This window comes from Molothrus ater, chromosome 1, assembly GCF_012460135.2.
Source record: "Molothrus ater isolate BHLD 08-10-18 breed brown headed cowbird chromosome 1, BPBGC_Mater_1.1, whole genome shotgun sequence".
NCBI classification, from domain to species: domain Eukaryota; kingdom Metazoa; phylum Chordata; class Aves; order Passeriformes; family Icteridae; genus Molothrus; species Molothrus ater.
In genome coordinates this window covers 93,628,207-93,652,086 of record NC_050478.2, presented here as the reverse complement: position 1 = coordinate 93,652,086, position 23,880 = coordinate 93,628,207, and the positions used below count along the sequence as shown (strand labels likewise).

At 39.6% G+C, this 23,880-nt stretch overlaps 1 protein-coding gene across 1 annotated transcript; it reads left to right on the top strand.

Moving 5' to 3' along the window:
* Positions 1-994: 994 nt before the first annotated feature.
* On the top strand, positions 995-17,714 carry GALR1 (galanin receptor 1). Its single transcript, XM_036378618.1, has 3 exons — positions 995-1,785; positions 8,454-8,519; positions 11,942-17,714. The coding sequence occupies exons 1-3, from the start codon at positions 1,084-1,086 to the stop codon at positions 12,257-12,259; spliced, it is 1,086 nt and encodes a 361-aa protein (XP_036234511.1). The 5' UTR covers positions 995-1,083; the 3' UTR covers positions 12,260-17,714.
* Positions 17,715-23,880: the final 6,166 nt, after the last annotated feature.

Sequence of the window (23,880 nt, the reverse complement as noted above, 5' to 3'; positions counted from 1 at the left end):
CTGGTAATTTGGAAACAAATGGATATAAAACCGCAGGCAAATCCCTTTCATTCACAAGGTGTATGCGCCGGTGAGAATATTCTCACGAACTCGCATCCGTGTGCTGGAGGAAGTTTCATGTTTAACCCCGTTCTGAAGGACTGCCTTTCCAGGAGCTCCCGTTCCGGCCCCGTTCAGCGCTGCCCGCGGCTGCCCGGCTCTGAGGGACCCGCGGGCCGCCAGCACGGATGCGCTCCTGCCGCGGCGGAGATCCTGAACGTCGTGATTTGGCAGTGAAAAGCGGCTAGACTTCCTATTCCAATCCTTTTGCTTTATGTGTGTGTGTGGTTTTTGGTTTGTTGTTTTTGGTGGTTTTTTTTAATAGGAAGGCGTGACAATGTCTGCTGCCTTTTGTCATTTGAGATACTCGGTGATTGATGGAGGAAACCTGTGAAGGAGGTGAGAAGAGTGAGCACAGGCGGCGCTTCGTCTGGAGAAACTCCTGCTGCCGGCTACCTGTTGAGGTGGGTTCACGCGGGCGCTTCATCATTTCTGTCTGTCCAAGCGAGTTCATTGATGCCCGACCGGACCAGCCGAGCGCCGCCTAGCCCTGCTGGGGGACACGGCTCCCGAGCCTCCCTGGGAGCGGCGGCACCGAGCGGAGAGAAGTTTTCCGGGGAGAAGACCGGGATTCCGGCTGCCGCCCTGGGTGGGGGAGCACCTACAAGCCGAAGGGTGGGAAGAAAAGGCGGGGGGAAATAAAGAGGGCAAGAAAACCCCACCTCCCCTTTCTCCGAGGACACGTTCCCGGGGAGCTCAGTCTCCCGAAGCAGCGCAGAGGCGCGGAGGCTCCGCGGGCGGGGCGGGCGCGGCCGGAGCGCCTCCCCGGCGGCGGGGGCGGCGGGCCCAGGCCCGGGGCAGAGGCGGGCGGACCGCGGCTGCGGAGGGCGGCGGGGCTGCCGCGCCGGCTCCGCTCCCGGCAGCGCAGGCTGCGCCCCGCGCGGCGGCGCCTCCGCCCTTCCCTGCCCGCCGCTGGTGGGGCGGCTGCCCCGGGCTCGCCGCGGTCCCAGGTGCCGGGAAGTTTGCACGGCGCGCAAGGGAAGGATGGAGCCAGGAGAGCGCGCGGCGGCGCCCCTCAACCTGTCCCGAGCCGCGGCAGAGACGCTCCGCGGGGAGTTCAACCTGTCCGGGCTGCCGGAGGCGGAGGGGAAGCCCCTCTTCGGCATCGGCATCGAGAACTTCATCACCTTGATCATCTTCGGTTTAATCTTCACCCTGGGGGTGCTGGGCAACACCCTGGTGATCACGGTGCTGGCGAGGAGCAAGCCAGGCAAGCGCCGAAGCACCACCAACATCTTCATCCTCAACCTGAGCATTGCCGACCTGGCCTACCTGCTCTTCTGCATCCCCTTCCAATCCACGGTCTATGTGCTCCCCACCTGGGTGCTGGGAGCCTTCATCTGCAAGTTCATCCACTACTTCTTCACCATCTCCATGCTGGTGAGCATCTTCACGCTCTCAGCCATGTCTGTGGACCGGTACGTGGCCATCGTGCACTCCCGACGCTCCTCAGCCTTGCGTGTCCCCCGGAATGCGATGCTGGGTGTGGGGCTCATCTGGGCGCTCTCCTTCGCCATGGCCTCGCCTGTGGCTCACCACCAGCGCATCTTCCACCGTGAGACCAGCAACCAGACCTTTTGCTGGGAGTTCTGGCCCAACCCACGCCACAAGAAGGTCTATGTGATTTGCACATTCATCTTCGGGTATCTGCTCCCACTGCTGCTCATCTCCTTCTGCTACGCTAAGGTGGGGCAAGTGTAAATGATGGGAGGGACACAGTGGTGGAAAAGGTGTCCATGAGCCATAGGGCCATTTCTGGGCATGTGGAGGGACTTGTCAATGTTGGGAGAAAAAGGAGCAGGGGTGAGTTTGTGCCACAAAGGGAGAGGGCAGGTTTTATAGCTGAGGAATGTCTGAGGGGTGATAACAAATGTTCAATATCACAGAGAGGTCAGAACAGGGATTGCATGGGGTGAGTGGGGAGGGGTGTTCTGGCAATTAGTGGGGTCTCCCTGACAGATTTCCTTGTTGCAGAATGCTAAGAAGCCCCGTGCTCTGCTGCTTTCTCCACCACCATAACTCTTAATTTCTTGCAGTGCTGTGTGAAGAGTTTTACTCAATAAAGTGCAACAAAGCAACAAGTTGTTCATGCTTCAGATGAAGCATTGTGGTTCTTTAAAATGTACAGTGCACTTGAAAGTGACAAAAATTATCTGTTTGGTGTTAAGAGTAAAATGTGCTTTATGCTGCCTGGTCCCTGTGGTGCCATGTCTTGCCTCAGTTGAAGTCGACGAGAGAGTTACCTCTGACTTCGGCAAAGGCAGGTGGTTCCAGGAAGCAGGGCAGGAGAACGCAGGCAGGAAAACGGAATAGTTAAGGGTGCCTGAATATGGGTATTTAAGGACATTTCTGCTTAAGCAAATTGTCACATTTTTCTGGAGTAATAATTGCAGCCTTCAGCATACGATCCTCTGCTTGCTGCTGAACAGGACCTGGAGCACCAGTTGCTACCTGCTGGTATCTTGCTGTTTCTGTGCCAGCTGCCTTCAGTTGCAGGATTTCTCCTTAGGCAGTGATTTACATTTGAGAGGATAGGATGGCTCTTGCAAATACCGACTGCTTAATTCAGTTCTTCAACTGGCAAGTTCAATAGATGTACCTGAAGTATTTAATTTGAACAAGTAATTTTATGTTCTGCTCAGTTTCATATATATTACATCAGCTTAATTGTGATGTGCAAATTGAGGCTGTAACATTGTCCAACACTGATGAAACCAAGGCATGCAGAACACAAAGGACAACATTTCTAAATGGCTGTTCATAGTGGAAAAAATGCAACCTGGCAAATGAAGCAGAAACACAAGTTTTCATACATAAACCAAATCCTGCTTTCCCTGAATGAATACACTGGTATTTCATCTACTGTGGTGAATATGACTGAGCTGTAGTGATAGATTGTCAGTTTGAGGAAAGTATTACACGTTGCAGGGAGAACACTAGAGAATGTGTGCACAGAGGGCTTTCAGCTACTAATTCCTCCCTTTTACAGAGCCAAAGTATCTTCCATTTCAGCATAAATGGCCTTTGAAGTCTAATTATATGAGAGAAGATTAAAAAGAAATCTTTCAAAATTAGCATAGTCCTGTACAGTGTAGGCATGAAATAAGCAAATATGCTTAACCAGAATATCTGGATAGTAAATAAAATACACTCTGTCATTACAAAGCACCTCTACAGAAGTAAATCTCTCAATATTAGTAGTTAAAAAAAAAAACAACAAAAAAACAACAACAACAAAAAAAACCAACAAAAAAACCCAAAAACGTCCAAGCCAACAAAAGCAACTCTATGTGGAAAATATGCCCAAGAACAAGTTAATAAAATCAAGGCCACTTGAAATTACAATAGAATTGTGTGCTTAAACTATTGCCAGGCTCGGGTCTCACTCTGGCTTTGTGATGTGTTTTGAGCCTGTGTGTGTGATCCTGCTTGCCTCGGTGTCAGGCTGGAGGAGCTGACCCGAAGGGGTGAATTTTAGAAGATATCTAGGAGATAGCTGGTATTCCCATCAGTTTACAGGCTGAAAAGTGCCGTGATTTGTACAGAGATATCGAAGGTATTTGTACCCTGCAGCTAAAGACTCACTCCTGCCCTCTTTAGGAGCCACTGACAAACCTCCAACTGCAATATTTTGGGACAGGGAGTGCCTTCTCAGACTGAGCAACCCCAGCTCCCTCAGCCTGTAGACATTAGGAGACATTAATCTCTGCATTAGTTTCTTATGGACTTCACTGGTTTTCATGAACTATGGATCAGGGAGATAACGCAATCTTCTGCTGCAGTAAATTAAGACAAATGACACTTATTTCTCGATTTGAATATATTGCCTTTTCCAGACTCCTTTAAGGCAGTTCTGCCTCTTTCCTAAACTAATTGCAATTGAACTTTCAGTTTTGAAAGTCTCATTTTTTAGGCACTCTAATAGGGAGCCGAGTTCTTTTTCTCTCTCATTTCACATTTATATAGTGTTAGCAGAGATTTGTATTTTTCCCATGGATAACAATGCTATTACAATGTACAGAAGTGCTGAAGTAGTGCCAGGTATTTGGAAGCAGTGTCCTCCCAAAATATCTCATGGTGATACATGCTCTTCAGGCAGAGATTTATGAGATCATGCTCTGTCTTGTGTGTACAGCTACCTCTTTTCTTTCTTCCAAGTAACATTAGTTCAGTTTTAATGCAAATGTTTGATAGAGCAGTGAAAATATCAGAATTAAGGATACTTCCCTAGTTTTGTGAAAACAGCAGACAAGGAAGAAGGTGGAGAGTCTCCATTATCCTCTCTCTTTTAAGGAGTTGGTTTGCATTCAGCTGTTAAACACCAGACAAGCCATAAAAGGAGAGGTCTTACTGATGTACAGGGAAGACACATCTTTTTGGGAACATCGTAAAAAACTCACAAATCCATAGAACACATGCACTTTTCTTATGTTACACACATTAAAGGTCATTCTAAATCAAGTCTTTGACTTTTTATGGAAGAAGAGAGATTGCTAATTCTATGCTCTCTGTTTCCTCCGAGAAGTACTCTTGAAAGAAGGTTACTACGTCAGAGGGAGGAGCAGTGATTATGTAGTGATCAGCTGAGTCTCAGCACTGTGTACTTACCTTGTGTTCTGACTCTTTTATTGCTTATCTTTTTACTTGCTGTATTTTTGTAATGCTGACTTTTTGTATGTGTTTCATAACAGTGCCACAACATTTGCTCACTAATATGTCCTTAAAGGCTAAAGTGATAAATGATTCCTAGACAGCTTCTAACAGTTGACATCTGCCAGAGTTTTGCAATCTTACAACTAATTTTGGGTACCTCAATTTTTCAAGGATTCACTCCTTGTAAGTCAGGCCTCTTTCAATCAAACCTTTAGGGTGGACACCTGTAGTTATTAACAAACATTTCCTTTTATAGATGCATAATGTTAAAAGCTTTCTTTAAAACAAATATGTCTTGCCTTAAGAATGTTTTCCATTGTTATCTATCATTCTGAACATTCTGAATTCATGTCATGTATGATTTACAGACGTGGTTAAAACTAAGCTATAAAAAGTAACCGCCTCAACATAAAATACAAGCTTATCTGGCTTTGGATATTAAATCCTAAATTTTGCTGAGCAGCAAGGGGAAAAGTTTATTAAAGTTCACTGAAAGAGAAAAATAAAAGCTATGACACATTAGTAACACACTCTTAATTGAAGGAGGATGAAGAATAGGATGACAATAGAAGCAGTGACATTACTTTAAAACATGGATTGCAGGCAATAACACTTGAATTTCAATCAGGTTCATACTACAAAGGTGGTTCAGAATGTAATGCTTACATTATCTGTAAACCAAGAAGTTCATTCTTCCTTGACAGTGACCTTGTGCAGGCTTTCCTTCTGCATGATTTTCAGTGGCTGATAATGAGGGTGTGGTCAGTGGAATGCCAGACAGCAAACATGATTTTTAACACTGTAGACTTCAAACTTTCATAATGTTTGGTAGACTTGTGTGAATAGGCGCAGGTAGTTGAAGTTATTTTCTTCACTCCTGTATTAGAAAAATCTCTTTCTCAACTTGATTTGGTCAAAGTCCACAGTCAGGGCTCTCAAGACATCTTGAATGTAGTTTCTGAAACAATGGGAAAAAGAATAATTTTAAAAAGACTTTTAAAAGAGAGAAAGAGAGAAAGAGGAGGGAGGGAGGGAGGGAGGGAGGGAGGGAGGGAGGGAGGGAGGAAGGAAGGAAGGAAGGAAGGAAGGAAGGAAGGAAGGAAGGAAGGAAGGAAGGAAGGAAGGAAGGAAGGAAGGAAGGAAGGAAGGAAGGAAGGAAGGAAGGAAGGAAGGAAGGAAGGAAGGAAGGAAGGAAGGAAGGAAGGAAGGAAGGAAGGAAGGAAGGAAGGAAGGAAGGAAGGAAGGAAGGAAGGAAGGAAGGAAGGAAGGAAGGAAGGAAGGAAGGAAGGAAGGAAGGAAGGAAGGAAGGAAGGAAGGAAGGAAGGAAGGAAGGAAGGAAGGAAGGAAGGAAGGAAGGAAGGAAGGAAGGAAGGAAGGAAGGAAGGAAGGAAGGAAGGAAGGAAGGAAGGAAGGAAGGAAGGAAGGAAGGAAGGAAGGAAGGAAGGAAGGAAGGAAGGAAGGAAGGAAGGAGTGGTAGTCTTGGCCATAGTCTGTTCCAGACTAGATCCTACAAGTCTCCTTACAGTCTCTTACACAACAACATAATTTTCTTACCACAGCACCCCACTCTCATCTCCAGAAAAGAGGGAAGCTGATCTCTGAACAGCAGGTACAGGAAAGCTGGAGTTGAAAATAGTAAGAGGCACATTGTAGAATTTTTGTTTATTCAGGCTGTTACAGGAAAAATTGATTATTCATTGGCCCAGAGAAGAGGCAATTTGAACAGGATAGTGGAGAGTGTCTTAGATTTGCCATGTAGTGTTTGTACATAAACATGGCTCTTTTTTAATATTCCATGGCAGTCTCTGTAGGTCTTTGAGAGCTGTTCCACTGCTGTTGATAAGTAATTGCATTTTGCCTATTTCTCTTGCTGCTACTTTTCATGCCATCTGGTACAATACTATGCCAATATGTTTTCACTGCAAATACTTATTTTATGAAATGTGTATGCAATCAGAAAGATGGGAAGCTGATAAGGTTCATTTGAAGGTTATAATCTAAATTGACAACAAAACCCTCCTCCATCACCTCCCACCCCCCTCAAATATGCAATTTACCTGTTTTGTCTCCTGCATCTTTCTTTGAACTGGAGAGAGATACAATGCTAAAAGTTTCAGAACAGAAGAAAAAAATGTTTGTTACTTTAAAAACTATTTTGCAGTTCTGATCTCTGCGAAGAGTTTATCTGACTTTAGTTTTGGGCTGTGAAGGACAATCCCTGAGTGGCACATGATGGGACTTGCAAAGGTCCAGCAGAAACAGCCCATCACTGTAAGTTATGTGAAGGGGGGTATGATAGGTGAAGCAGCATTGATGGGACATGGACTTAATTGCATTCCTCCCATGCCTTTTTTTTTCAGTTTTATGTTTTTCACTGACAGACTCAGCAATTCAGCTGGTCTCTACAGGGTGATTGGAGGTGAATAAAAAGTCTGTGAGCGAGACAGTCATCTCCCTGTTCTGCTTCTGTCTTCTTCTGGGATTCTGTCCTTTCCTTTGGGTCTGCTTCATACTGAAGAAGAAAGAAATGAAGTCAAAATGGGACTTTCCCAGGGAAAGCCCATTTATTTTTCTCCTGCTTTTTCTTAGCTCAGGTTAGCCCCCAGAAGTGGCCTGGATAGTGTTTCCAAATAGGAAGTGCACGCAGGGTGAGCCCAAGGGCAGTACAGAGGCTGCACAAATGAACTGCACTTACAATATTTAGTGGTTATAAGTAATTTCTTTTTTTTTTTAATTGTTGTTGGTGTTTCTCTGGTATCTAAGAGTAGATACCTAAAAAATAAGTCTGCTGATGAGCTCTGGATATTCATAAATACCATCTTACTTCTTTTAAATTAATATGTGTGTCTATAAAATTCAAATGCCAAAGTCTCTAGATCATCTTGACTGATGTCTGTCCTAATAGTGGTTAGCTGTGCAACCCAAAGAACACAGAGAAAATGTCACCAGATGATATGAAAGAATCTGAATTTGGACCCTTTTCCCCAACCCAAGATCTCTGCATCCTCTATGCAAGACCTTATGTGCAAATAATTATATTAAAATTTGGACCCTGCTCTTGGACGATGAGCCTTTTAGTGATGTATTTTTAAAACTGGGTTCTGAAAGATGCATGGTGAGTATCATCACATTGTTGTGAAAAGTCATGCCTCATGTGTCATGCCTCATGTGTCATCTTTCATTTTAGTATAAATTATTCTTGAAAATCTAAGCTTCTTTCAAAGATCAAATAGTGCCAGCATCTTGATTATACTAATCAAGCATCCATCTGAAGGAAACAAATTATACAGGTGACTCAGAAAAGCTCTGACTCAAAACATACACTTTTCTTATGTTACACACACTAAAGGTCATTCTAAACCAAGTCTTTTGACTTTTTATGGAAGAAGAGAGATTGCTAATTCTATGTACAAGATAGATTTCCATCCATTTCCTTGTTAATTTGTGATATGTATTTGTTATGTAATACATTTGAATATTTTAGTAAGAATTTAGTTCTGGTCTGCTTTGTTTTTGTTGGTTCACATGGGCTCACATATGTAATTCTTTTGTTTTTCCTACTGTGCATGTTTGAAATGTGTAAGCTGGTTCAGTGATGTCTGTTAGTGAATCATGCAGTTGTGGAGAGCACAAGAGTACTCTAAGATACACAGGTTTGAATTGGGGAAATTTGATAAAGAGATGCAAATTAATCTTTTCAGGTTCTTAATCATCTGCATAAGAAGTTAAAAAACATGTCAAAGAAGTCAGAAGCATCCAAGAAAAAGGTATGTTGCATTCACTGCAAATACTCATTTGTATGTATTTTAGTTTTATGGCTGAGCTAATTTGGTACTTGTTGCTAAAGATCTAACAGAGAGAAGAAATTAAAATGAAGTATTTAATTAAATGTTCAGTGTCCCTCTGAACTTAGCAGATCAGAATCTTTTCTGATCCAGGTTTTCCATCACATTGCATCAAGCCATTACCTGAGATCCTCATATCTGGAACTTCAGAGCATCTGTAATTTAGGAACAGGGAGACAACCTGTCTTTTGTGTTAATTTTTTTTTTCTTTTTTTTTTTTTCTCACTGACATTTTCCCCTGACTTGTAAATCATGGGATTTTTAATTTTCTTTTTTTAACTGGCTGATTTTGTAATGTTTTAGTGAATGATTCCTAGGTTGTATGAAGGACCTTTAAAATGAAATTTATTGTCCTTCCCAAGGAGTCTAATAAGAGACTTTTAGTGATTCCCCAATTCTTCTATTGATTTTCCACATAATGTTTTCTTCTCTTACATTCAAGACATGAGTTATGTACTGGATACAAATAGAATCATGAAAGGTCTTTAAAGAAGAATATAAGCTTCATGATTTAGAACAATATTTGAAAGATGCATTTAAACAGAGAATTTGTCAGTTATAATGTGGTTGTGATTTTTGAGTAGATTTGACCACAGTGATCATTTGACTAACTTCTCATTTTATGGATGTGGAAGAAAAACCCCTTAAGCTATAGCTCTTCATTTGATCTGATCCCTGTTTTCATATGGGCATGGAGAGTGCCTGCAATGTAAATGAGATATACATGGACTCAACAGGGAATAAGTACTCTCTCATTTATGCATTCTCTATTTTTTTGAAAAATATCCTACTCAATAGATTTTGATTCCTAGAATTAAAAGCATTATGGCCCTGGCTCAGTAAAATACTTAAAAATACTTAACATATATACTTTTGCATTTAATGTTGTCAAGGCCAAAGGTATAGTTTTCAAGACATTTTGTACTTTGCCATCTCTCATCTAAATTCTTCTCAAACTGGAAATCTCTCTGCATTTCCTCTAACCACTAACTCTCAAAAATTGCAGATCTGACTAGGAATTAACTTTCATAGCTTCAGGATGAAGCATTTCAGATATGATCAAGACTTCTTGAATGTATCAGGTTGCGGTAGCCAAAGAGAAAAAAAACCAAAAAACAATCCAGATATTTTTTTGCCTTAGAAGATGAGTTTCTAAACCGAAAGCCTAACTCATGTTTTTCAAAGTGACTTAGTCTTCGTTAGTGTGTTAGTATTCTCTCTAGTTACCATGTTTTTCTTCTTTTCCTTCTACTGTCTTGTGAAGAATGCATTTCAGATGGAATTATACATTTTTAGCTTTAGTCAAACATTTAGGAACGTTCTAATAGCAGAATCTTAAAATAAATTTACTGCATGTGAGGAAAAAAAAAATGAAAAATATTAATTTGCCTAAATTCTATTTTTCATGGTTTTTGGTCACAAAGCATCAATATTAATGTCATATATTTCAGGTGGGTTTTATTTGCTAATGAGATACCCTAAGCAAGCTCCCAGTAAGTAAAAACGAGCTGGTCTTTAGTGATACTTTGCTTGCAAGACAAAGGGATGATTTTGGAAAAGTGAGCTCTGAAGTTAGGCTTAAAAGGAACATTGGGATAAAGCAGATGTTATGAGATTTCCTAACACAAAATTGCTTTTTCTGCAGAGATGAAATACCTTTAGTAACAGTTAAAAGAGACACATTGTCACCCTCTGCTTTCAGATGCATATATAGCCTATTGGATGTCAGTGATTTTCCTGGTTAATTTTTTTTCAGAATTTTGAGCAAACTGAAGTAAATGCCTCTTTTGAAGTAATTGTACATGTGGTATCCTGAAAATTTATTTTTACTTGGAATATTAACCCATTGAACGCATCAATTAGAGAATAAACTGCTCTTAATTTATGCAGTCGTGTTAGAACACCATCTCCTGATAAAACCTGAAAAAGAAGATATCTCTGTGGCTGTTTAAGTGGCAACTGATTTAAACTCCATAGGGCTAAGCAGAGGAATGGCTTATGAAAACAGATGCTTGCTTTAGACTAAACATGTTATATTAACTGCAGATTTAATGTCCTTTGATTTCTATTGTGAGATTATACTGACCAACAACAGCATCTGTCATAAGTCATTTTGGCCTGTTGCCACAGAAATCAAAATGTTTTTCACATAAGTTTTTCTAAGCTAACTCATGTTCTGATTAGTTAGGTCAGTCTTAATTATTACTGAGCATTAATCAGTTCAAGAAGTATCGACAAAGTTCAATAAACTAGCAAGAAATCTACATATTTTCTATGCTGCAATATTTATCACTCTGTGACCCCGGGTTAGTTTTGCATGTGAAGAAGTTATCAGAAAAATTATGCTATAAAATGTTACTATAGAAATTATAATGGCTCATGACATAATATGCTTTGGAATTATTATTAGACTTTTATTTGGAGACTTTAGTTGAAAGACATACTTAGTAGAGGAATATATATTAATTAGGCCACTGCAAAGCACTAACTGCTGTTTCTGAAGTATGTAAAAGCTAAAGAAAATATTGACAGTCAAATTCCATTGTGCCCTGACAGAACACCTGCAGCACCTGAATGGTCCCTACCAACTCATTCTGGAGCTTAGAATGGGTCTAGTGAAATTGATGGTCCTCTCACAGATAGTAGAAGTGAGTGTGGAAGCAGCACTGAGGATATTTTATGTTCCATTTTTTAATTTAGTGTGTTGGGTGGTGAACTTTAACTTCCAGATTGGTTTTGATAATGTGCAATTATCAGAAATTTCAAGCCCTTTTTTTTTTCCACTAGTTGTATCCCAGAATGTTGTTGTATGACTCTGTGGAAATTCTGTGTTTAAAGGAGACACTTCCAAAAAGTCTGTAAGCACTTGAGCAAGCTCTAAGCTTTTCCACCAGCTGCCTTCATGCATAATAGATCTCTCTTGAAATTTTAATCAGAAATTATTGTGCATGGTACTAAAACTCATTGGACCTGGATGAGATTTCCCAAAGACCCCTGTTGTCATTATTTTACAGCAGGCTTAGGTGCACTTCAGAAAAGGCTAAGCTTTTGTGTAGGGAGTTGGGAATGTCATTCTTCACCTTGGAGGAAAGTTGTGCATTTGCTGTTTACTATGACATTTTCCAAGGCTGGGGTTCTCCTTGCGGTAATTCATTGTGCAAAATAAAGCCCATATAAGTAATGGGGTGAAATCAGTAACAAATATTGCAGTGTGTTCCCTCTCAGTATACTTTTTGTTGTGGTTGTTTGTTTTTTTTTTCATCCAAATAGGAGTTTTGAAGTAGGTTTCAGGCTGATTCTTTGAGTGCTCATCAGACATATGTGTTTTCCTTTCCTTGTCTCAGACAGCACAGACTGTGTTGGTGGTGGTAGTGGTTTTTGGCATCTCCTGGCTGCCTCATCACGTGATCCATCTCTGGGCTGAATTTGGAGTTTTCCCACTGACTCAAGCCTCCTTTCTCTTCAGGGTAACTGCACACTGCCTGGCTTACAGCAATTCTTCTGTGAACCCAATCATATATGCATTTCTATCTGAAAATTTTAGGAAGGCCTACAAACAAGTCTTCAAATGCCAGATTGGTAATGAGTCACTTCTGAATGATGCTAAGGAAAATAAAAGTCGGATAGATACACCACCCTCTACCAACTGTACCCATGTGTGAATGTTGAGAAGCCCTGTATGTTGGCTCTTCCTTTATGTAAACTAAATACCAAGAAAAAGAAAAAGCACAATGAGCTTTATCCTGGGTTTATCTCGATAAAGCTAATTGGTATTTAATGTACTGAAGTTTCATTTGTAACCAAAGTTTGTGAAACTCATATGAAAGTAACCTGGGCTGATCCTTTGCATCTTAGATAGCTTTGTCAAATAAAGCTCTTGGACTTTCATAGATATTTGAGAAAAAAAATGTTGAAATGATATGTCTGTATTCTTACTCACTAATCATACAAAGGTACAAGAAAATGTTGATGTGGTCAGGTAACTTTGTGACATCTTACTCCATGAAAGTGAAAAATGGATACATTTCCTGTCCTACAGATAATAAATACTGGACTGCTGTGATTTCAAAGAGGAGAGCTTTTGTTTTCTCTTCAGATTGTTTTAACAATGCCTTTTTTCTTTTTAAGTAAAGTAAACCTGGGCTCTGATTTGGAGCTGGAATAAGTTGTGTACACCTTGAGGCAATTGCTTTAGAGAGGAAATGCTATTTCTATCTGTTTAGCTGCTTTTAATATGTCTTACTGAGTAAGGATGGATTGGTTTTCCACTTCATTTGGCTGCCTTACTGTATGCACAGAACTTTTGTGTACACTATATAGGGATTTTTTATGGCCTGTGTGTAATTGTACCAAAATGAGAATTTGTGTCTAACTGAGGGAAGCTTTTCTTCATGTGCTGCATATGCATGTATATGTGTATTTTCTTAATTTCATAGGCTTTGAGATGGAGATGCAGTTTTAAAAGTGCAATGTATACATATGTTTTAAATTATTATGTTTCATAAAGAAGATCTAGACAATGCTTAAGGATCTAAAGGTAGCATTCCCTTAAAGTTGTAGGTGGAGCTTGATATCATGCAGTTTTAAAATGGAAATATAAAGAAGGTTGCATTTATATTAATGCAAAGTGCATAAGATAAATGGTACAATTCTGCAAATTCTTAGATAAAATTAGTTGTTTCCACAATTTTATAACTTTATTTGAAATGTCTTTAGGTGGTAAATCGCTAAAGAAGTAATGGAAAAACACTTACTCCTTTAAAAGCATTCCTTTAGCTGGAGTAAGACATGATTTTACCTATTTTTATTAATGACCCATAGACTCATAGAGCAAATCAAATTAAAGGCACCTCTGGACATCCTCTCAAGGCAGGGATACCCTCAGTTGTATCACATCCCTGACTAGGCAAAATCTGAAAATTTCTAAGGATGGCAATTCAACAATATATTTGGAGTAACCTGTGCTAGTGCCTAATCACCCTCACTAAAATATTTTTCCTTACCCACAGCTGAGATTTCCCTTGAGGTATCTTGTGACCACTGCTTTCTTCCCTTTCACCGTGTACTGAAGTCTTTTCTCTAACTGACTAATGTGTAATTTTAAGATGGCCATTGAATTTCTCCTCAGCCTTCCCTTCTGGAACCATGTGCTGATCTGAGCCTCTCCTCAGGTCCCTGGCTGGATCAGTGGCCTTCCACTGCCCTTCCTCCAGTGTATCCATCCCTCTCATGACCTGAGGTGTTCAAAACTGAGAGCGTGTTTCAGATGTGGCCTCACAAGCACTGAGCAGGGTAATTGCTTGTCTTGACCTATTGGCTGGTTCTTGCTAATACAGCCCAATATTTTTATAATTTATGGCTGCAAGGGTACACTGCTGACTTATATTTAATTACAAGCCCTCGAGTCCTTTTCTACAGATTGGCATTGAGTCCCAGTCCAAGTGTCAGGACTTGGCTTTTGGCTTTCTGTATCTTCATGCATTTGATAGCTGTTTCTTCCATGTTCCCAGCTTACCAAGGGCCCTTTGAAGGGTATGCCTGCTCTCCAGAATGCCCACCACTCCTCCAGGTTTGGTATTGTGTGTATAATTGCTGAGAGAGTCCTGAAACCTTCTCCTGGTCCTTAAAGATGCCAAATGGTGTTGGCCAGATGCTCTTTCAGATTCCTTTTCCTCTACAGACTTGCTTTAAAAAAATAATAATTCAGAGTGGTGGAACTTCAACTATTGAGAGTTAGCTCACACAATAATAGCTATGTTTATGTGTCAGTACTGTCTGCTTGGAATCAGTAAAATAATATCAAAGACATGCTATTGCATGCATGGTGTTTGTGTCCGTTCTTTCATGTGAAGAGACCATTTGATGATATTTCTAGGAACAAAAAAATATAAGTGTATATACAAATATATATTTAAAAAACCTCTCAATTGGAAAAGAAGGGTTTTTTTCATGCAGGAAATAATTTCCTGGGCTGGGATTGAGGTTTGGAGACAGCCTAGAAAGATGTTCCCTTGAGTTTTGAGATACTCATCGCCTCAAACACTCAAATTATTAAAGCATTATCAAACTTCAGCTGAATTTACAACATTTTAGGTAATTCCATGGTTTTGAAAATCGTACTTTTAATTTTTAAAAATTGCTGTTACATGATTTTGAATAAAAATTGTAATGCAAACATATAATTGTATACAAAATTATAATAACAAGCTGATTTTATTTTTTCATCTGGAGAAGAATTTTTTTCCTTAATTGTACATAATTTTAAATCTTGGTGCTTGATATTAATGGAGATACTATCTGAAATTTTTAGGATGAGGGAGTGGGAGGGAAGGGACTTCTGCAACAACTAGTTAGAAAGGTCCCACCTTGTTCCTGGTGAATGTCAGTAAAACTTCTACCTGAATTTCGGGCAAACCTTAAGAGGCAGCTGACACTCTAAAGCTCAGTTTCCTGCCTGGAAGATGTCTTTGTTGGTCTGTGTCTCTAGTGTGACTTGTCCTACTCAGCTGTGACACAAAGGTTCCAAATATAGCAGCAATGTTAATGTGTGCTCTGAACTGTGTGCAACCCTATACCCTTGGTCAGCAAGGTGTCCTGCCACAGAAATGGCTGATTGGGGTAGAAAATCAGGGAATGTATGCCAAGATCCCCTGCAACTGTTTGCTTCCAGGTTCTGAGCTTGTTGGCAGGGATTTTGGCTTCTGGTGGAAAGCAAAGCAAAAGTTTCACCTCATTGACTAGCTTAGTATGCTTTTTAAAATCTTTTCTAACCAGAAAGGTTGATTTTAATGTACATGAAGTAAAGGAAAGGAAAAAAAAACATATTTCTCTGGCTAGGCCTGAGGAAATAATCCCACTGAATTCCATCCATTGTGTGAATTTGAAAATCTTATGCTGTACAAAACAAAATGGGTACCAGGAATTTTTTCTCAGATTCTCCTCAAACTAAGGCACTGTAGTGGGCTTCTAACAAAGTTTGCATTTTATACATTACATTTTTTGCTTTACACCACTTTTGCCTTAAAAAAATCTCATTAAAAGAGGTAAAAAAATTATTCCACTAAGGTTCTTAGTGCCATGTTTGCCCTGCCAGATTGTGAGAAGTGTGTCTGAGGTATAATACAAAAGATTACAGCAGTGCTTTTCTTCTTCTAATAAAATCTAAAATACAATTCCAAGACATGTGTGGACCCAGATGCACACTGTGCACTGTTCTATATAAATCAGATTTAGGATCTATAGCCAAAAGAAACCCAATTAAATGGCACTTGGCCAACATACTGTTGAATATATGCAAACATGCAGTAAAATGAAGGAACTTGTGTAACTTTTATGCTCAGCTGTACTACTTCACAGGTAATTGCATTGTCCACTTACCGCATTTTGAAGAAAGGAATCTTATTAGTTGCAAGTGAAGCTGACACTTAATTGCTGCTTCTGAGTAATTAAGCTACACTGTTCTCAGTCACAAGCATGTACTAAACATATGTAGTAATGTAATCATTCATAATTGCCTTAAATTCTTGTATCAAAAAATGTACAATTTCTTCAAAATTTTTGAATGTCTATGGTTGGTAACAAAATTTCTTGCTGTAACAGATTACAAAGATATGCCCAAACTGGCTGAAAATACATGTAAAAAAATATTATGACTGTATAAGGAGCAAACCTAAATTTTGTAGTTTACAGTTTTTAAGTTATGGTCCTTTGAGCTTTATATTGCCTTTTACTTTGTGTACATGCATCTCTTCCTTCAAGCCTTAACTTTATTATTTCCATAATTGATTAGATCTCCATTTCAAAAAATAATGTCACTATCTCCAAGAGGTAAACATTAAGCTTTATATATTTAATGTTGCAGTGAAATAAATTTTGCTTTAAATCCCACATTGTAGGGAAGGAGAGGGATCTTTTTATAAAATAACTCTGTGAATACATTATTTTATTATATTATCTTCAAGGTTGCTTCACAGTGTGATGTGACACATTGAACCTAATGATATTTGTGGTATTTTGAGAAACAAGGACAGCAGAGAAAAGAACAGCAGAGAAAAGAACAGCTTGTATCTTAGAGAGCTTGTGTTAGTGTTGTTTTCTGTACATGGGCAAATGCCAAAGACTAAAAAATTAAAAATTTGTGTTTGTTTCAATGTATAGTGCATGTAAAGTAGCGTGCATTTGTTCTGAGATAAATTGTACTTTGCATGAATTTTCAAGGGATAGTTCAAATAGATCTGTACCATCTCTTCTTGACTCTGTCATGTGAGATAGAAACTGCTTTCCTTAAAAAATGTTTACATAATAATTAAAAACAAGAAGCATCTTCAGGAAAACTTCCAGAAAAAACAGTGTAAACATAAAACTGAATAGAGTATGATGGCTAGATGTCACTAGGTGTTGAAAATGTAACTGATTTAACAATTACTCTGATTTTCAAGTACTTACATGGAGGAGGCATGGTCCTCCATTCTGGCTGGTAAGAAGTCTATTGAAATTTATGGAATATATTGATATTTCTTAACCAAGTGTAGTTTAAATCTCTGTAATTTATGTATAGTTTAAGAGACAGACAAAGAGAGTCAGATTCATATATTTGAATATGAGAAAAAACTATGAGTTCTTCAATGATGTGAAGTCCAAAACTATTTTATGAAAGCCTGTATGTGGCTCACTTTTGGAAGAAGAAAGCAATCAAGTATGTGCATATTTGTCTGTATACTTGCTTTAACATTGATCAAAGGCTATTTCAATACAGTAAAAATATCTGGTTGAGCATGAAACCAAAATATATTAAGTTTTATACCTAATGAAAACCTTTTAAGCCAAAAGTAAATGCTACAGCATGGATTTAAAATTATGTACACTTTATCAATTTTACTGTGCAGTACTCAAGAACCCTTTGTGTATGACATTTGTAGAAATGTTGGTGCACCTTGGCCAGATACATTTACTGGATGAAGACTGAGGTCTCATTTTATAGAAGTATTTCCCTAATGGCAGCATTCTCTTCTTGGAAAGCTTTGTACAATTTCCATTGCATGGTCATTCCATTCCTCTATAAACATCTAGCCACACCTAAAATTTGCTGAAAAAAATAAAACCTCTGCTCTAGTAATATATCATCTGAGACACATAGACATTTCTAGCAACACCTGTCAAGAATTTATCAACTTGTTGAAGTTTAAGATTTTGAAAGAAAATACAAAATTACTGCTAATGTCCTGTAGTTGTGACATTTACAGAAGAGGTGATGCTGTGACAGTTCCTTTACACTGAATTTCACAATTTAGCACAAGCAAAATTTTAAAAGTTTTAAAAGAGTAAAATGAAAAGTTGTCCATTTAGGAACTAAGAACATGAGGCAAACTTTAAGAATTTATTATTGTAGTGGAAAATGATGAGTCTGATATTACCAGTAAACTAAACATGACCGTCAACCCTGTGTAACTGAAATGACCTGCATAGCCCCTGGAATCCCGAATTCAGAGGATATTGGCACTGGAGTTGAGCCACGGGAAGCACCACTGCAGGGGAGAGGCTTTCACAAAGACATTTCCTAGAACTTCTTAAAAATACCAAATTACCCCAGCTGAACTCTGCTGGCAGTTCAGCACGCCCTCCTAGCTAGACACAGTAGAGAAAACGTAAGGAAAGGCTCATTGATCAAGGTAAGGACAGGGAGAGATCTCTCACCAGTTACTGTCATGGAGATTCAGCTTGGGGAAATTAGTTTAATTCATTACCAATCAAATCAGAATAGGAAGAGAGATGAGAAATATGAGAAATATGAGAAATAACACCAAATTTCAAAAATATCCTCTCCTCACCCTTCCCTTCTTCCTGAGCTCAACTTTATTCCTATTTTCTTTACCTCTGCTCCCTGACCAGCACAGGGGCACAGGGGGGCTGCAGCCAGTTAATCACACTCTGTCTCTGCCACTCCTTCCTCCTCAGGGGGGAGGCTCCTCACACTCTTCCCTTATTCCAGTGAGGAGTCCCTCCCACCAGTGACAGTCCTCCATGACCCTCTCCAATATGAGTCCTTGCCACGGGCTGCAGTTCTCCACAAACTGCTCCAGTGTCAGTCACTCCCATGGGGTGCAGTCCCTCAGGAACAGGCTGCTCCAGCATGGCTGCTCCCATGGGATCACAAGTCCTGCCAGCAAACCTGCTCCAATGTGGGCTCCTCTCTCCACAAGGCCACAGGTCCTGCCAGGAGCCTGCTTCAGCATGGGTTCCCATGGGTTCCCAGCCTCCTTCAGGCACCCACCTGCTGCAGTTTGAGGTCTTCAGTGGCTGCAGGTGGATCTCTGCTCCACCATGGATTTCCACGGGCTGCAGGGGCACAGGTGCCTCTCCACGGGCTGCACCACAGGCTGCAGGGGAATCTCTGTTCCAGCAGCTGGAGCACCCACTCCCCCTTACTCTGCGCTGACCTTGGTGTCTGCAGGGCTGTTTCTCCCACATGTCCTCACTTCCTTCTCCCACTGCAGTTTCCATACCCCATGACCCCTTAGCTGTGCTGTGCCAGAGGCAATCCCTCCGTCACTGGTGTGCTCAGCCTTGGCCAGCAGTGGGACCACCATGGAGCTGGCACTGCCTCTGTCACACAGCTTCTGGCACCTTCTCCCTGCAGCCACCCCTGTGGCTGCCCCGTTACCAAGCCAAGTGTCACTATAGGACACAAAATAACACGACGCAGACATGCAGCACTCTCAAGGCAAAAAAAAAAAAAAAAAAAAAGAGAAAGGAATATTTAATTTCTGACTCCAACATTTATAGATTTCCAAAAGTGACAGTGGATTGGAGGGTGACAATGCCACCTCTCCAATGACACTGGACAAACCAACAGTCCATCGAATTTCTCCTCCTCCACAAAAGAATGCAAAACAATAAGTTATCATTACAAGAATAACAAATCATTCTGTAAACATCAGAAGGCTTAGAAAAACTTTAAAAATCAGGGCGACAGCCAAGTGACGTAAACTCAGGGCAGGGGGCTTTTGTTAGCAAGTGCCTTGATAACTTCACATTGCTCTGTATAGAGACAAACACCTCATGCTCTGCATCTCTGAAACCAGTGAGTGAGTTCGCAAGGTCACATACAGTGAAATTAGGCTATAGCAGTTGAATCTTAATTAAGAGAAAGGCTTAAGAGTAAGCCATGGGTACATATAATCTTAGAATGCTTAATGAGCAAGTGTAATATATTCATCTTGCTTCAAATCACATCTGGCTATTTCTTGAAAGAGTTTGTGTATTTCAGTTTCAAAATACGGACTACATGACAGCACTGCTGTGAGGAAGAAAATGCATCTTATATAACAGAGTATGTAGACCTTATGATCACAATGGCCCTTCTGGCCTTAGTCAGTTCGCACTCATATTTCTGTAATTAACAGTATGAGAGCTATGCAGATATGAAGGACAAAAAACACAACAAAATTCAGCTATTATTCAGTCAATTAGTGATCATCTAAAGATGCGTAAAGAATGACTCCACGAGTGGGCTAAAGCCTGGAAAGGTCTTATGGTGATTAAGAAATGTGATTGAAAACTGGCATGTGGATTGCCATTGGTAGAGGAAAAAGGCAAATGATGCTGTATGATCTTCTCATCTTGCTTAATTACTTTTTGCCATAATTACTCTAAATGTAATCACTCCCCATTACTCATGCATAGCAATTTATTGTTTCCATGGGAACTATGAGCTGACAGTTGCCAGCCCAGTACAAACACCTGCATTTCCCTCCATAAATTGATGTCAAGGTCTTTTACCAACCTGTTGTGAAAGTATTGTAAAATCTTTGCAAGCTAAAGCCTCTGATAGTAAAGTCTTCAATTCCCCCTTGCTTATATGAAACATTATAAAATCTAATACTTCATTGAACAAATATAATCTGCCATGGTGTTTCTGATAGAGCAGTCAACATTTTGGGCAGATTTGTACAGGTTGTGTGATAGATAAGCCTGTCCAATTTTATGGGTGTCCTAAGTGAGTTTTAGGAATAATAGTTATAAAGTTGCTGCTGTCATGAATTCTCCTCACTTGCAATAGATGTACAACACTCTGATCATGGCATCCTGTCCCCTTAGAGGGGTGCCCCCCTAACCTGCTCTCAGCATTCAACCTTTGTGGGACATGCTACATGGTCAGACAGCATCTCATCCCATTTATAGATGCTTCCCATCTTGCCTACATGCCAGGCTTCCAACAGAGTCGTAGGTGGGAAGGCTGATGTGAATGTGGGCCTTGCTGTTTTCAAGACTTCTGCTTCTCCTTACTAAATATACACAGAGCAGTGCTACAGATGGGGAACAGAGAGACTTGTTTGTCCTTCATAAGTAAGCCTAACTGGATCATGAGCAGAAAGAAAACTTCTTCTGTACTTTCAACCCTGAAATCTGTGGTAGTGCAATATCACAGTGGCCACAGGAAACACCTTTGCTTCCTTCTCCTTATCTTCTGTCATTTGCCACCGTAAGTGAAATTAATCTTGTTCTAGTTATACAAATAAGCTACTCCCACAGCTCTGTATCTGTGAAGACAAAATGAATTGCTATGGATTTAAGGATATCCTGATTTAAGGATGGCCTGATGCACTAATTGAAAACTGGTATCTAATTATTAACATCAGTGGAGGAGAAGGAAGGGGAGGAGGAGAGGGTGTAAATGTTGAATACAGTCATGTGTGCGAATGGAATTATTTATGGTCCCAACTTTCAACCTCTACCTGGGCAATGCTTAATAGTTTGTAGGCAGTGTGTTACTATAAGGAACACAGAACCCTCTGGACTTGAGTAATGTAATTTTTTTTCATGTATTTATCTTTTCATGCCTGTAATAAACCTTGCAGGATCATATTTCTATTATGTTGCCCCTGGTTGCTCTACAGTGTTACCCTGAGATGTGTTTTCAGATTTCCTTGCATTCATATGGATGAAGATTTAAATATTCTTTTTAACTCCTATGATAATAAAAGGGTTTATTTTACCTCTAGTTCTGCAGACACCTGGCCAAAAGGCACAATTTATGTATAAATCACTACTAAATATCCAGAGAAATAACCTAGTGGCAGCTGAAATCATTCTCAGGGCAAAATGAGATACAGCAAGGATGTTCAAATATGGACTTAATTTTCACTTAATTATCAGCGTTATTACAGCTGATAATAATGTGTGAAACATGATTGAAAAGAATACTTATATTATGATCCCATGCTGGAAAAATTGTTTGTGTAAAAGTAATGCAGAACTGCACCATGAACAAGGCTTAAAATACTGTTCATAAAAAGGGCTTATGATCATTTTGCTATGGATGAAATGATAGGTGAATATTTAGGATCTTTTTAATCACAGACACCTCATTAAAATGCAGGGCTTCTGGTGTTTTGCTAATTTTGCCACATCCAGAAGCTTTCTATTGTGTTAATTGAACTAAAACCTTATATTTAAGTTATTTTTTCAGTTGATTTCAGTTAATTTATAAGGGCAAGAGTTTCTTCCTCTTTATATAGACAGACTATTATCAATGGTTTAATTGAGTACAAATGGAAGTAAACATTCTTTCCTAGTTTGTGTCTTGTCATATTTCCCACTCCTAAATATATTATTTGGAGAGTTTTCTTACTTTTCATTGGTGAATACTCATTTTCTTGTAACTTGAAATCTCTTCCATCAGTACAAAAGAACTTGGTAATAAAATGGCTGCTTCATGGCTGATAAAGAAATTATTATAGGAGGAAATATGTTGTGCACTTTAATTTGCTTATAAAATTTGCCTTAGACCTTGTAACTGGAATCCTTTTCCTATGTATGAATGTTATTAGCTGTATTTCATTCTGTCTAACTAAAATGATTGAAACAGATCATATTATCTGCTTGGTGACTCTAATTTCTAAAAAAGTGTGTGTACTAATCAAATTAAAGCTCATGGCACCGAATGCCTGTTCATGTCCTGCATTCCTTTTCTGTAAAAACCCCTCACTGTTACTGAAAAATATACTGCTTTTAAATTACTTTTATCCTTCTGACAATTAGTGCTTGAGAGAGAAAGAAGAGGAAGAATATTTGTAAGACTGTATTTCTAAAGCCAAGAACTGTATTACACATTATTTTAAGAGGCAAAAGGGTAAGTTAGGGAAGTGCAAATAAGGGTGAAACTGATATATTACTGCTCCATTTTTATGTAGATGATGGAGTCTAGCACATCCTTTGTGCATCCATTAGGAGAAACAATGGAAAATGTTCCTATTGCCCAAAGTCCCGTTTCCGTTATCATTCTCCTTGTATTGTAACTCTCCATGTACTCCACCTGAGCAAAAACAAAGTGACGGCTAAATTAATCTGCTGGACTTCACTGAAGGAAAGCAAAAGATAAAACCATGAACATGTAACAGTAAAAGATCGTGAAAGAAATAATTGGGAGACTGGGGATGCCAGCTGCCACTGAGCATTTGGAAAGTTCTCCAGCATGCAATTTTTGAAGATGGATCACTACATGATTTAGCAGGTCAGTTAGCCTTCCCACCAGCCATAGTTCTGTTATGATCTGTAATTGATTTTGGTTTTATTTTTTAATCTGATTTAACTTCCCAGGAAGTTACAGATTCTTTCTAATTATTTTGGTGGAAATCAGATCTGACTTTCTCTCGCTACAAAATAATGTTCAAATTGCTGTTTCTGCAGCCTTTCTCCATGCTACAGAAGTGTCCTTGTGAAGAAAGAAAATGAAATATTCTCTAAGGAAGAAGAAAATCTCCTGATAAGCCTTTAATGTCATGAAATCTGACCTTTATGTCAGGAAAGCTGCAATGTCTATCAGGGTGACTTGACCTCATTTGCTATTTCTTAAACAATACAAAATCAAGGGCTTAAGTTCATCCCTGGAAACTCCATGGAACCCCTACTGCTGCAGAAGAAAAATGAAAATAAAAATCTCTTTTTTTATATGCCACTGGTTTGTGGAACAATTCAGAAATATCTAGATGATTCATAAACATTCTATATCATTGTTTAATGTACACTGCATATAGAATAGTGAATTCCAAAAATCCAGATAAAACAATTCTTCAAAAAAACCCACCCTTTGATGTTGCCATAAGCCATTCAGTTAAGGAATTATAAAAAACTCCCTTAGAGTGGCAGCCAACATATATTAATCAGACTTTTGGTCTAGCTGCAGAAAGTAGAGCACATATGTTCTCATCTTCCTGTTTTCTGTATTTTATCTTAGGATTGCTTCATATTTACTTTGTATTTTCTTCTTACTTTGCTTTCCCTG